Source organism: Podarcis cretensis, assembly GCF_951804945.1.
Source record: "Podarcis cretensis genome assembly, chromosome: 6".
In the NCBI taxonomy this organism is placed as follows: domain Eukaryota; kingdom Metazoa; phylum Chordata; class Lepidosauria; order Squamata; family Lacertidae; genus Podarcis; species Podarcis cretensis.
In genome coordinates this window covers 92,626,071-92,640,793 of record NC_137175.1, presented here as the reverse complement: position 1 = coordinate 92,640,793, position 14,723 = coordinate 92,626,071, and the positions used below count along the sequence as shown (strand labels likewise).

Here is a 14,723-nt window from a genome sequence, read left to right as displayed (position 1 = left end):
TTGGGGTTAGATGTGGCAGATCGTAACAGAAAGCACATGTCCTGCCCTGAGAGCACAGCAAAGTCTCTTATCAGGATTGCTTGAAGTTATTCATGGTAGTAAAATGTTATGCTTCCTCCTGTTTTCCCAATTAAATGAGGAAACCTTTATTCCTATGGCAGTCTTACCACAGCTGGTTTCAATATTTTGTGTGTGAACATTGCCTAAGGTGTCCTTTTCTTTCTAGCAGTAACTAGCTGAATCATATTAAGAATGAAAGGGATTGGTCTTGGGAAAACAGTAATTATTCAGAGATTTATTCAGAAGGTGGGTTTTGTGCTATTTGCAGCATGCATGTCTTGGAAAAAATATGTTGCCTCCATAATCCATGTAGGTCTAGAGTTGTCTAGATAGAAGGCAATATGGAAGAAGAGATCCTAAGGCTCTAGGCTATGTTTGCACTGAAGTCTCAACAGTGCTAGATTACGTCATTCAAGGGTGGGTGGGATTACAAAGTGCAGATTTGCCTGTTTTTGAAGGGAATCTCACCCATATTGCAGGATTTGGTTCTAGTGCTACTTGGACGGTCATTTCCAAGAGGGTGATGCTTGGGGCCCCATGGAGCCTTCATTATGGGGGTTCCTCAGGGTTTAATTTTATTCCCTGTGCTGTATGAAACCACTGTGTGAGGTTATCTGGAGTGATGACACACAGCTCTACTTCTTTACAGCTGCAGGTGAGGCAGGGATGAACGGGACCATGGTCTTACCTCAGTAATGAGGACGAGAGCCAACAAACTGAAACTCAATCCAGGTAAGACCTAGGCCAGGCATAGGCACACTCGGCCCTCCAGATGTTTGTGAGACTACAGTTCCCATCATCCCTGACCACTGGTCCTGCTAGCTAGGGATCATGGGAGTTGTAGTCCCAAAACATCTGGAGGGCCGAGTTTGCCTATGCCTGACCTAGGCACTGTTAGTGGGGTGATGGATGAGAGATTGCCTCTCTTGATGGGGTTACAGTTGCCCCCAAAGGAGCAGGTATGCAGCTTGTGGGTACTCCTGGATCTCTTGGTGTCGCTTGAGGCTCAGGTGGCCTCAGTGTTGTGGAGTGCCTTCCATCAGCTTCCGCTGGTGGTCCAGCTGCGCCGCTTATTTGGACAGGGATAGCTTAACTTCTGTTTTCTTGGCTCTGGTAACCACTAGGCTGGATGATTGCAACACATTATACATAGGGCTACCTCTGAAGACGGTTCAGAAACTTCAGCTGATGCAGAATTCTGCTGGTTAATTCCACCATATCTTATGCTTTGTCATGCAGTTCCTTGTCTCAGTTTCAGGGCTGGTGTAAAGTTGCCCCATTGACAGGGATGTGCTCATGGTCTGGAGGGGTATAGCATATGTGTGTGCCTCCCTGTGTTGTTTCCCACCCTGTCCCACTTTTAGGTCTTTTCAATGGCATACTTTTGCCAGCAGAACTGCTACACTGATGAAGTTTTCCATTGACCTATCTGCCATGGGGCAGCATATTTTGTGTTCCATCGGCATAGTGGGACTTCCACCATATTGCCTCTTGGCCAGTGTGACTTTTTTTGCGGAATTCCTCTGTTAATCTAAAAATTATTACATGTGGGAAACAAAACAAAAAGTGGGAAAATAAGCTCAATAGGGTACAGGCGTTGTCTTGTTCTGTGCGGGAGCAGGCAAAGGTGATACGATGATATTGCAAAGGAAGGCATATATGTTGGGATTTCATGTACAGTGGTACCTCGGGTTACGTACGCTTCAGGTTACATACGCTTCAGGTTACAGACTCCGCTAACGCAGAAATAGTACCTCGGGTTAAGAACTTTGCTTCAGGATGAGAACAGAATTCGTGCTCCGGCAGCGGGAGGCCCCATTAGCCAAAGTGGTGCTTCAGGTTAAGAACAGTTTCAGGTTAAGAACGGACCTCTGGAATGAATTAAGTACGTAACTAGAGGTACCACTGTAGTGATGTGCACATATTCTTTAGCGCAGATGTGTCAGATTGGTTCTAATGAGTCACAAAATGTAGAGAGAGGATTAAACCTCAGTGTTGCATTGCAGCCATAGCATGGTTAGGGATTGTGTACTAATGAGCAGAGTAGAGTAGTTTTGGTCCATAATTGCTGCGACATGGCTTGCTTAATGTTCAAAAGCTTAAAATAATTTTGAACTTTGGATTCATCATATGTGTAGTTGGAGCTTTTAATTTGTTGAAAACTTGTTGTGAAAACAGCCCAAGGGACACAATATTTTTCCACCCCAGCTGTTCCAGATGAACTGCAGCTGCAAATTTAACGGTATTATTTCTATAAACCACTGAGTATATTTTATAATGGCAATAATTTCCACAGAAAAACCAGTTATTGCTGCTAATGACTGGGTTGTTGAGCATTAACAGCCTTCAGCTGGGAATGACCAAGTGTTCTGGAATGGTAGTATAAATGCAAAGGACAATTGAATAACACTTTGGAATAATGATTTGATTAATCAATGATAAATTCCTGTGGGAATAAATTCAAAGTATTTCTGACCACCCAGTTTATTAGCCAGTGAGCTCATCATTATTTAACCTTATTACCATAATACATAATGTCCAGGCTGTTAGTTGCTAGAGCTGTCCTTAAGCGTTTGGCCAACCCACCATTGGCTATTAAATGCTGTTGTTTTTAAACAGCTTGTCTCTCTGCAAGGCATCATATGACTATTTTTATCCTTGTCTTTTAAAATCCTTGCATAGAATTGGCATTTGTGTTTATATCTGAATTGTTGCCTTGTAACGACTTTCCCTATGAAACATCATGTAATCTTGCACTTAAATTGGGTCAATCTGGTGTGCTGTGCTTCTCCCTTCCCTTTGCCTATCTGCCTTCCAACTTTATCCACTCATAGGGCAAATAATTAGCAGATGCACAATGACATCAAAACTCCTTGTGATAGAAATTGCTGTGACAGTTATTCATAATCTCTGAACGTTGTTAGTACAAAATGAGTGCTGACCACCCATAATGTCTTGGTCTACTTGACCAACTGCATAACAAACCAGAGAGCTACCAGTCCCATAACCCCTTTCTTGCTCTTCCCATGCTAACATTGGACTGTTATATGGAACGTGCCCATGATTTATATTAGAGGACACAGACCTGCAACAGGAATGGCAGGGTGTGTGTATTCCTCAAGTTCTGGGACATGGTCTAGAGTGAGCAAAGATGTAGGCTGTACAACTGAAATAGCCTCCTTTTCACACTAGGTTTGCAGGAGTAATGTGTTGATGCTTATACTAAGCTATATTGCTATGTGCAATATCATCCCCCTGCTTTATTTTTTATTTTTTTACTGGGGGCAGAACAAGAGAAGGATTTGCCACATGATTGGGTGGAAGGAGTGAGTGTACATTTCTAAGCACTTTGAACTTAGATTGGACTTGCAATAGGATCTTTACAGATTCTCTTGCCAGTTCCCTCTTTCTCTTCACCACGGAACCGTTACAGTACTAAGGAAATGGTATGCATAAAAGGGGTATGCATATTGGTAAAAGGGGTGTGCATATTGTTAATTGCCCCTATAATAGAGCAATGCTCTCTTATCTTCAGAACACAGTGGGCATGATTAATCTAAAATTAAGTACTTTTCAATTCCATTGATTTCCATAGGAAAAATCCAGAACATATTGCAGCTAGACTGTGCTAAATCTATTTTTGATTAGATCTTTGATATGGAGCGAGCTGCCTACCTCTACTCTAAAAGCCTTCATCCCCCAGTTCTTTGTTGAATCTTCAAAATCAACTGTTAGAATTCCCATGATAAATGGCAGCTCCGTAACACTAAGCTTATCCTTAGCTTACTGAGTTGAAAGGGTTGGGATGGGCAGGAAATGGCAAAGACAGGGGAACAGTGGGAGTGAAGAGACCTGGTTGCCTGACTTCCTGAAGTATTAGAACCTAATACTAAGAGAGAAATACTTGGGGGCATGAAGAATAAATCAGGAGACACAATAATTGGCTCAGTGTTTATCAAGGTGTATCCAAAATGGCTCTTACTTTGATTCTGCCTGGTGTTGCATTTACTTCAAAATGTTTTCTTTGTTCCTTTTTTATTTTTAAAGGGCAGTAACAGTGGAATAGTACAAATGCTTGTCTCTGAAATGGCAAACTTTGAAAAGTCTTTAAAAACCTGGTTAAATGTGCATTAATGCCAATTCAAACATCATGAATTAATCTAGGTTATCCTTTTTGTCCATTTCTTTTTCCGTAGCCAATGAAAATTATAAGCAAGTGGCCATGTGTATTCTCTACCATATAAGCATGGATGATCGCTTTAAATCGATGTTTGCATACACAGACTGCATTCCTCAGGTAGGTGTGTCTTCTTTTCAAATGGCCTTGTCACCCATACTGGATTATTCCTCAGTTTCTTTGTAGCAGAATTCATAAGGACATTACAGTAAAAGTGACAATATTTTTCCCCTTGCTAATGCTCTTCAGTGGCTTGGGGGGGGGGTAACCACCCATTTTTCTTCTAGGTAATAGGATTTGCCCATTGTGTTGGCAGGCATATGCTTCACCTCTGTTTTGCTGCAGTGCTGCTCATGATCATTTGTAGAAATTGTAACTTCAGAAAGCTGCTGCTGCTTCAGAAAAATCTCAGTGAGCAGGAAGGTTTTGAAATTTATCTTTCTTGTATGGTCTTGGGATTTTCTGTTGTTCTCAGGCAATTTATGTAGTTTTGGATCTCTATGCTTTTGAGCTTTCACTGATCAATGGTAACAGGTTACTCTTCTTGGTTCAGTCCATTCATTAGTAACTTTACTGAAAAAGGAATATTTATGGTATTTCAAACTGGGTTCACCTAACTTAGCCTTCTTTTATCTCCTTCATAAGTTTACTTTGATATGTTAACTCTCCCAAAGTCCGCATCCTTTCCCCTATAAATTGGACCTAATGGTTTGGGTCCTGCTTTCTGGAGTGCCTTTTGTCTATTTTGAAATTGATATTAAACACCCCATAACCTACTTAGACTCCAGTTAAATCTAGGTCGGTTCTTGCTGCACTCGTCAGTGGTTTGACATGACAAATGATAAAGCTGGTAGCGAACAGCCTTGATGAGTTCCTGATGAGTCTTCAGTAGTCTGATTTTATACTGTTTGTCACTACAGAAATACTGCTTACCTTTAGTATTTATATTCCGAACTGGTTACGTTCAATTTTAAAAAATTAAGTCTGCATAATTTTTCTAGGGCAATAAAGAGTTGTGATTACTGTTCTATTTGTTTGTAATCCTGCTAGTCTTTTGGCATCCAAATACATATGCAGCTGTGAGAACTTACGTCTTAAAAGAATAAATTTGAATTCTCAGGCTTATAACTGGAGGTTATACAAAAGTGCTACATGGACTGCAAATCAACTCACTTTTGTGAGTTAGACGCTTCTGTGGGTTTTCGGTTTGCAACCTGTAGGTTCATTGGGTTGCTATCTTTTTAAAAACCATTTTTAGTGGCTGAAAGGAATGCAATATCACTGGAAGGCTCTCATGCCTTGCCCGAGTTAATGGGTGCTATTGTAGTAAGAGTTAAAAGTGAGCATTAACAGTCCATTCTTGTTTAGACCCCAGCAGTGCATGCTTTATTTAAATAGGTGCAAATGCCATCCAGATGTTTATGAAAGCATTTATAGGTAATAGCCTGGCCAATCAAAGGGCATGGTTGTACTGTGATGTCATCGTGATATTCAATATTCTTCCACAGAGCAGTATGCAAACCCCTCTGCAGCTTACTTATCCACATGTTTTTCCATCACAGTTGTCAGTTGGGCCTCTCTTTGATCTGCAAGCTTCTTTTTAGCTTAATGCTGGTAAACGTTCTCTCTTGACAGCCCCCTTTGCTTTTGTCCACCATTATCTGCTGAAGTTCAGAAACCAGAGCATTACTTCAAACATTAAGAGTGAGGGAGTAGCCAGTCAAGAGAGATTCTTGAGGCATGCAGTTCTGGCATAATCATTCAAAGATGTTTGAGCCGGGGAGAGGGAGAGGGCTGGACTGAGGTGTATGAACGGAAAGCTGTGGGGGTTGGCCTCTGGTCACTGGTAAATAAGTGAAGTCAGGTGCCAGAGAGTCTAGACACAGTGATTTTAGTCCTGGGCTGTGGTATCTGATACTCAATATGGGACTTGTCTGATTGAAAACTACTGCCTCTTCGTTGCACACGCTGCAGCCCTTTTACTGCTTTCCTGCTAAATGAAGAAAAGATGACAATGGACATAGTAAAAGCAGAACAAATTTAATTTTAATATTTCCTATTTGGCAGCAATTACACTCCCCTTTGAAGTGGCATGAGTAGCAATCAAATTAAATGAAGACATAATGGGAAACATGGAGCTCGTACCAAAGGATTATTCTAAAAACTTGAACTCGTTTAGATAAAATTACAGGACTTCCCTCCCTTTCTACAGGAATGCAGTTCAGCGCTGGCAGCACACTTTAACTTCAATTCATTTTTCATTTAATTAAGAGAGGACAATTTTATCTTCTAAATACAATAGATAATTTACCGACAAACTACAGGTGAAATCATTTAATTCAATGGGTCTGCACTGCGTATGACTTAGTTGGAGGATCCCCTTTCGCATTTTTAGATTAAGTCCTTTGCAGATTCAAGTAGGTCAAAATAAGTTAAAACAATTCTTTAAAAAGATAGTTAAAAAGACTTTTCTTAGAAACCTAATACCTCCCTTAAAAGAATCAAGTCTTCAAAAAAGTTATATGATCTAAGAAAGTCTTTAAAAGAATACTTCCAGAAAAAATTAAAAATTATAAAGTAGTACCTTAGAGACCAACTGAGTAGTTTTAGGTATAAGCTTTCAAGTGCATGCACACTTCTTCAGATACATCCTTTGCAGATGTTTAATTCCTGCTCTGTAGCATTCCCCATTCTTGATATAAAAACCAAGCATCAGGACAGGTAAAATGAAGTCCTCCTTCACACAGTACGTTGTTAAACTGTGAAATTTGCTGCTACAGAAAGGTTTTTCTGACTTCTTAAACTCTCTTCTGTTGCAGTTCTTTATTACATTATCTTTTTCTTCATTGCTGCAGTACGAGCTCACAATTATTAAACTGCTCTAGCAATTGTGTAGCTGAAAAGCAGTCTATAAATGCTTAAAATAAAATAAAATAAAAATCATAAGGTGTTGTACTCTAAGAGACTTCTAGGCATACTGAACATTAAAGGAGTATTCGAGGCATGTGGAATAGTAAGGAAGAAAAGACTTGAGGGCAGGTCTGCACCATACATTCAAAGCATGTGACACCCACCCCCAACCAAATCTTGGGAACTATATGTTAAGTTGTGGGTGAACATATCAGACAACACTGCGATTCTTCAGAGGACAGAACAGAACTGAACTGCAGGGCTCAGTCAGCCTGCTTATATAGAGCTCCAGTACAATGTTACTGTAGCAACTTTCTAAAACTAGCCAATCACTGAATGTCACTTTCGATCCTTCATTTGCATAACTATCTACAGTATCCCCATGCTGGCCCAGGGTGAGAACTTCAGTACATAACACTATACAGTGGTGCCCCGCAAGACGAACGCCTCGCAAGACGAAAAACCCGCTAGACGAAAGGGTTTTCCGTTTTGGAGGCGCTTCACAAAACGAATTTCCCTATGGGCTTGCTTCGCAAGGCGAAATGTCTTGCGAGTTTTTCCGACTTTTTTTCCCTCCCCTCCCCCTTTTTCTAAGCCGCTAAGCCGCTTATCTGCTTATCCGCTAAGCTGATAAGCCGCTAAAAGCCGCTAATAGCGCTAATCCGCTAAGCTGTCAATGGGCTTGCTTTGCAAGACGAAAAAACCGCTAGACGAAGAGAATCGCAGAACGGATTCTTTTCGTCTTGCGAGGCACCACTGTAGTTTCCCCGCCCAGAGCTGCAATTCCCATCCCATAAAAACTACATTGTTGGGTGGGGGGAGCTATGTGTGCATTTCAGTGTGCATTGAATGTGCCTTAATATATGGTTTGGATCTGTTCCCATGGGTGTTCCAAAGTCCTACCAGCAGTTGAGGATGGCAGACCTGCAGGGGCAAAATGGGGGGGGGGGGGAACAGGGCTACTGAGGATGCCAGAAGTAAAAACAAAAGATATGTGTTGAATCTGATATAAAAAAATAGGGGTGGTTGGCCTTTGCTGCCCAGCTGAGTCCCCTAAGTCCATGTTCCGTCAGAGATGAATGGATGGAGGCAGGATGCAGTGAAAGCAAGGCTGATCTTTGTTTTTCTGTTGCAACAGAGTTCCCTCCCCTCCTTGCAAGGAGGCAAGAGAGACCCAGAACCAATAAAAAACATCTCTTTTAAGGGTTTTTCATCCCCTCTATGAACCGTCAGAAATTACATCACACATAAGGTGGGGTTACTGTGTCTCAGGCAGGCCAAAGTGCGATATTCCTGAGGATTTAGCAAGTTTTACATAGTTCCAGATTCTTAAGGAAATCAGCCTTGAGTGCTCACTGAAAGGACATATCCTGAATCTGAGGCTCCAATACTTTGGCCACCTCATGAGAAGAGAAGACTCCCTGGAAAAGACCCTGATGTTGGGAAAGATTGAGGGCACAAGGAGAAGGGGACGACAGAGGACGAGAAGGTTGAACAGTGTTCTCGAAGCTACAAACATGAGTCTGACCAAGCTGCCTGGCGTGCTCTGGTCCATGGGGTCACGAAGAGTCGGACACGACTAAACAACAACAAAACAACATAGTTCCAGACACAGTTTATACAAAACATTAGCATTTGATAAGACAATTGGGATGCCAGTCAGACATCCCTCAGTGCAGAGCATCTGGGCAAACAGTGATAATCAATAACAGGAAGGTTCATTGATATAGGAGAGGAATCCCTTCAGGAACTCCCCCTGACTGCTATCTGCCTGCATTTTCTCAGGCAAGGGGGATTAAAGAGGCAGAGGAAATATTGAGAGTCTTTAGAAGAAGCAAGATGGCTTTTGGACTCCTCTCCTGTACTATTTTAGACATGTGGGTTATAAAGTATATGTTTGTGTGTTTACCCTGTGCAATTATCAATGTTTATTCTATATATGATTATTCTATATTTGAGACCTTAGAATTCCTATAACAGATAGGAGACTGGATTGAAGCTAGCGTAGAAATCTTAAAGAGTGTCACACAATGTGAACTCTTGAGAGATGTGAATGTTTCTTGTGGTAAAATTCTGGATCAAGGTAAGAGGGCAGAGATGTGACAATGAAAGGCCAGAGTAGAGAAAGTTGCAGTAGAATGAGAACATGAACCAAAGGTTTCACCAAGGAGATGGAGAGGTAGGGTGGTATAGTGTTGACTAGGACCTGGAAGATCAGGGTTCAAACCCTGCTCAGCCATGAAGCTCATTGGTTGCCAGTCGGCTTAACTATCTCACAGAGTTGTTATAAGCATACAATAGAGTAATGTACAAGTTTGTACATTGCCTGAGCTCCTTGGAGGGCAGGTGGGAGATAAATAAATAATTTTTCTCACTTTGTACAGAAAGAAACAACAGTATTTGGCAGCAGACGGAAGGTCAGTTAAATTTTAGAGAGTGGGTTATCTTTAAGGCATTTTGATAAAGATAAAATCAGTCATTTGGCTGGGAAGATTAAAAACCCTCCTTTTATGTATCTTTGCAAAAGCCCTTAATTATCCATATTAATCAATGAGTCGCAGCCTCAGTGATCTCATTAGGAGCGTATTAATGATGACAATTTATCTTGTAAAATATATGTGTTAGTTAAACCAGGTTTAACCTCATCACCGAGAGGCCATAATATAATTACGGAGCCAGAACCCACTTTAGCAATCTAACTAATGGCATTTTACAGAACTGTGCTGTTTCCATTTCTTCCTGGAGGGAAAAATACTCTCGCCCTCAGACTGGAAGACAAAAGGGCAAATACATTTTTGATCCCTTAGGATTGGGAAGCAGAAAGGATCTGAGCACTGGAACTCCTAAAGGAAATATTTATGTAAACTGGAATTGTAACGCTGCTAAAATGCCGCTTGTGCTGATTGGGCACAGAGTGTGTCCATGTTACAAAGGACATAGGGCAGGGGGGAAATCGGTTGGGAATTATTTCACTGCATTCTAGTGCAGTGCTGTATTGTTGGAGGAGGAGATGGGTACCCTTTTAAGAGCGTGTAACTGCCACTGTACACCTAAGTCCTAAGAGATAAGGAATGAGGCCAAATTGTATGTCTTAATTGAGGATGTTTATGTGAACCTACTTCCCTGTATTTATATGGGGTGTCCAAATCTTGCGAGATTTCCTGGGTCAAATCAGAAGCAGATAAAAAGTCTTACAATCACATATTCATTGTCTCGAAACAATAATTCATGGTTCTGTTTGAGACCATTTCTCTCTTGCAAGTGACAGCTGCCTCAAATAGAGAAATGCAACATTTTAGCATAACTGCGATTGGGCAGCGGTTTTTCTTCTTGCAAACCAAGTATGGCAAAGAACAGATACTCATCATGTTCTTTCTGACCCCAGCCTTTTTGCAAATGAAACATGTGGCGTTAATTTTGTTAAGGGTGAAATGCTTTAAAAACTGCCTTGCAAAGAAGGTCTATCATTGTGATTCCCAGATCTCAGGTCGAGGGAACTGTGGCTGGGAGAGCATGGCTTGTTCCTCTGTAGTCGATTTAGAAAAGCTAATAATAAACGCAAACATAAAATTCTGCATATTGAAACACAATAAAATAATTCCATTCTGATGAACATATCCGTCAAATATCTTTCTAATGATGAAATACTACACATTTACTAGGGAGTATGCCCCATTGAATATAGTGGGACTTCTGAGTAATCATGCGTAGGATTATACTGTGTAAGGCATTTAAGAGTAATTCACATATATATGTCCACACGACCCTGTCTCGCAATGAATACATAAGGAGCCTGTTATAGAAAAATAGCGGGGCTGGCTTTTGCTGCCCAACCCTCCATGGAAGTAAGTCCCCTAAGTCCATGATTGGTCCATGATTGGTCAGAGAATAATGGATAGAGGCAGGATCCAGTGAAAGCAAGGCAGATCTTTATTTTTCTGTTGCAACAGAGTCTCCCCACTGTTGGACTTTCTTCGCCAACCGAGTTTGCGCAGCGACTGGGGCGATTGAATAAAAACTTGCCCGCAATATCTTTGCTTACTTTATTTTTAAATAATATTCAAACAGCTGCAACTCACCACCACTCTACACCAGCCAGTACCATACAAAGCATTTGGTCAACTTAAATAGTTTTCAAAATAATCAATTACCCTATCACATCGCTGCATCACATAACTCCACCTCTAATTAGTTGCATTGTTAAGATACAGGTGTGCTGAAGCATCGATTGTTCACAGGTGTGCTGCCATGCAAATCATTATTACAAACAAACACATACCACTGAGTAGCACCGTTGACCACATCAATACTGTATTAAGAAAACCCAACACCCACCCACCCCCTCTCAAGGAGGTAAGAGAAACCCAAAACGAGGTGTGCAGGAACCTTTATGGACTTTTGACATTGCCCAATCCCATAGCCAAAGACCACCCTAAAAACATCATACATACACCACACATTTCTGCTTCCTGTACTGATTGTGTTTGATCATTTATATTGGCCTGTTACACTGTCTATCTTCCATATACTTTTTTGCTCTAGGACTAACTTACTGCCTTTTTTTCCCTGCCTAAAAGTTGTCCAAGAACACCATCCACAAAGAGCTGCTGCACGACTTCCACTCACATTTTCATTGGTGACCTAAGTTGTTTCACCAAGGTCTGCCACCATATTTGAGCAACGCATGGGTCAGATAAGTTGAGATGATGTGGCTGGCTTCTTCTTTGGCGATCACTCGTAGCCGAGTAAGATTGTCTTCCATGAACGTGGTCTTAACAGTGACTGTGGAGGCCAATTCCTGATCCACATGTCCTTACACAGTGGGGACATAGGTTTCCAGGCGGGAGTTGATGACAGTGAGAGTTTGCCAAGTGTGCCTTCCTCTTGGTACGTTTCTCCCTTTTGTCCTGAGCTCGAGCATCTTCCAAGCCCATGACACCTTTGGTAAAGGCTGTTCTCCAGTTGGAGCGCTCTCAGGCCAGTGTTTCCCAGTTGTCAGTGTTTATACTACTTTTTTTTTTTTTTTTTTAGATTTGCCTTGAGTGTCTTTAAATCATTTTTGTTGATCACCAGCATTACGCTTTCCATTTTTAAGTCCAAACAACATGACCATCGAACAAAGTTGATGTTGGAGAATCACTTCTTCAACACTGGTGATCTTTGCTTCTTCCAGTACACTGGCATTAGTTCGCCTGTCATGTGGGTTTCATGTAAGAGATGGGTTCATTTTTATTGCTGCTAATGCAGTTGCTTGACATTTATGTGTTGATAGTTAATGAAGATGTTGTTTGAGTGCCCTGATGAACGTGTCGACCTCGAGCTCATTTCCTTTTGCATTAACCTGGCAGCTAACAAGAGAAATGTACAACTCATTTGTGAAGGTGAGTATTCCACTATGGCTGAGGAACTGCTTAACTATGAATAATGTCATGAATGAGGATTGGCTCAACCCTGACTTGATTTAGAAACTAAACCAGTTCCAATACAGATCTTTAAAGGACCTTACTTCGCTTAGTTGAAGGAGCAGCCAGCTTATGTCTACCTTCTTGTTCCATGTTTCAGATATGCAACAGAACCTGTTCTCATACCCCATGACTGCTAAGTTTATTCAACAGCTTTAGTTAGTAGATTCTGTCAAAAGTATTTTGGAAGTCCGGGTATACAATGTCTACCAGATTAGCCCTGTCTGCATACTTTTTGACACTTGAAAATCTCAAAAGACTGGCCAAATAAGACTTTGCTATGCAAAATTCATGATAAGTCTTCCTTAGAAAGGTGTAGTATTCCGTATATATACATATGTAGTTTATAAGATTATAAAAAATGTATAATATATTTTGTATATAAGATGATTGTTGTTGTCATCTGCCCTGCAACTCTAGGAAGAAGGAAGAGATAAATCTCAATAAAGAATGAATGAAGGGAAGTTTTCTAGCAAATTACTAAGCCAGTCTTTTTTCTTTCTTTTTTAAAAGTCTCTCCCGCCCCCCATTAAAAAAATAAACAACAAAACATGCTATCACTGATAGCAGCTTACAGGAGAGCAATCTAATCAAGACCACTACCTTTGACATAAATAGACAGCTCAGTAGGTCTACTCTGTGTAGGACTAGCATTGCATACCACCCTTTGTTGACTACTTATAGCAAGCCCCTACCAGGATGTGATATTGTTTGTTGTTTGTCCTACATAACCGGTAGGCATCATGTACAATGTAAATAGATTGGATGGTCTCTTTGTTAATGTTGTATACAAAATGTTATAATCAATTGGTTCATACATTTCTCCCTCCCCTTTCATTTGGGTTGTTTCTTTTCAGGAAATGGACTGAAAATGCTGATGAAGAGAGCACTGAAATTCAAGGACCCATTATTGATGAAGATGATTAGGAACATCTCTCAGCATGATGGGCCAACCAAAATTTTGTTTATTGTAAGCATGCCTTATAAGTAATTTCTACCCGTCATAAGGTGGGGGACTTGTTTCATTTTAATGAAATTGAATAATGGATAAAATAACTTCACGTTGAACACTGCACTTGATCGTTTGCAGCTTTGCAAATGCTTTCACTTCACATGACATAATTATGTTGGAATACTATAGTAAACAGTGTAAACTCCGACTTCTCTAGTTTGTATTACTGCATGCCAGTATTTTTTTTTAAAAAAAAGATAATTTCTTCTGTCTTCCCTGTTGCTGTGCAGTAGCTGATTACTGAGCGTTCAGACATCGGCATCCCTGCCATCATCTGTCTTATAAGAATATCTGACTTGCCTTTATAAAGCTGTTACCATGTGTATGGAGTGCTTTGAATCCTGAGAATGTATTTGAAAGTAGTTTTGAAAGTGTAGTTGGCATTCGTATAGCACTTCTTTCTAAATTTAGATTTTAATACGTAAAAAGTGTTTGTTGGACTGGATAATGAGTCTGGAACTGAAAAAGTATTCATTAGCTTGACAAAGGAAGAGCAGTTAAAAGTTTCTGTTGCCAAAGTACACTCTTGATGTTGGATCCACAATATTGCGTGTGTGTTATCTTTCTAATATAACCAGCAGTTTAGTAACCACCTAGGCACACCTGCTCATTCCAGTTCACCAGCATTATAACAGCCAGTGCCTTTTCCTTTATGCATGCAGTCTATTTGTTAAATGCTTGCTTTATTTGCTTGTTTAGGATTATGTTGGTGACCTAGCTGCCCAGGTATCAAATGATGAAGATGAGGAATTTGTGATCGAATGCTTGGGAACACTGGCCAATTTGACATTGCCTGATTTGGACTGGGAACTTGTCTTGAAAGAATACAAAATGGTACCATACCTCAAAGATAAATTAAAGCCAGGTATGTATTATGAATGCCTAGTAATTCAAGATACTTTCTTTTGCTGTGTGGCATGGTTGTAGGTTCATTAATTTGCATGGGTTTTACTTTGAATTTTGGGAAGTTGAAGAACATAAAGTAACACTTCAGCAAACTTTCATAGTTGGGCTAAAATCCCAAATGACAATCCAGGCACGGTCTATTTCTCAGTCAGATGAAAACATCAGATATCCTAGTCAGGTTTTTGAAACGATATAG

General features: G+C 40.5%; 1 protein-coding gene across 2 annotated transcripts in view; it reads left to right on the top strand.

Annotated features, from left to right (window-relative positions):
• KIFAP3 (kinesin associated protein 3) overlaps positions 1-14,723 on the top strand; it is an 81,665-nt gene that overhangs the window by 23,548 nt on the left and 43,394 nt on the right. For both annotated transcript variants that reach the window (XM_079981319.1, XM_079981318.1), the window contains exons 11-14: positions 4,257-4,357; positions 12,420-12,528; positions 13,467-13,579; positions 14,321-14,486. In XM_079981319.1, coding sequence (XP_079837445.1) covers positions 4,257-4,357; positions 12,420-12,528; positions 13,467-13,579; positions 14,321-14,486 — 489 coding nt within the window. The remainder of the gene's footprint in view (positions 1-4,256; positions 4,358-12,419; positions 12,529-13,466; positions 13,580-14,320; positions 14,487-14,723) is intronic.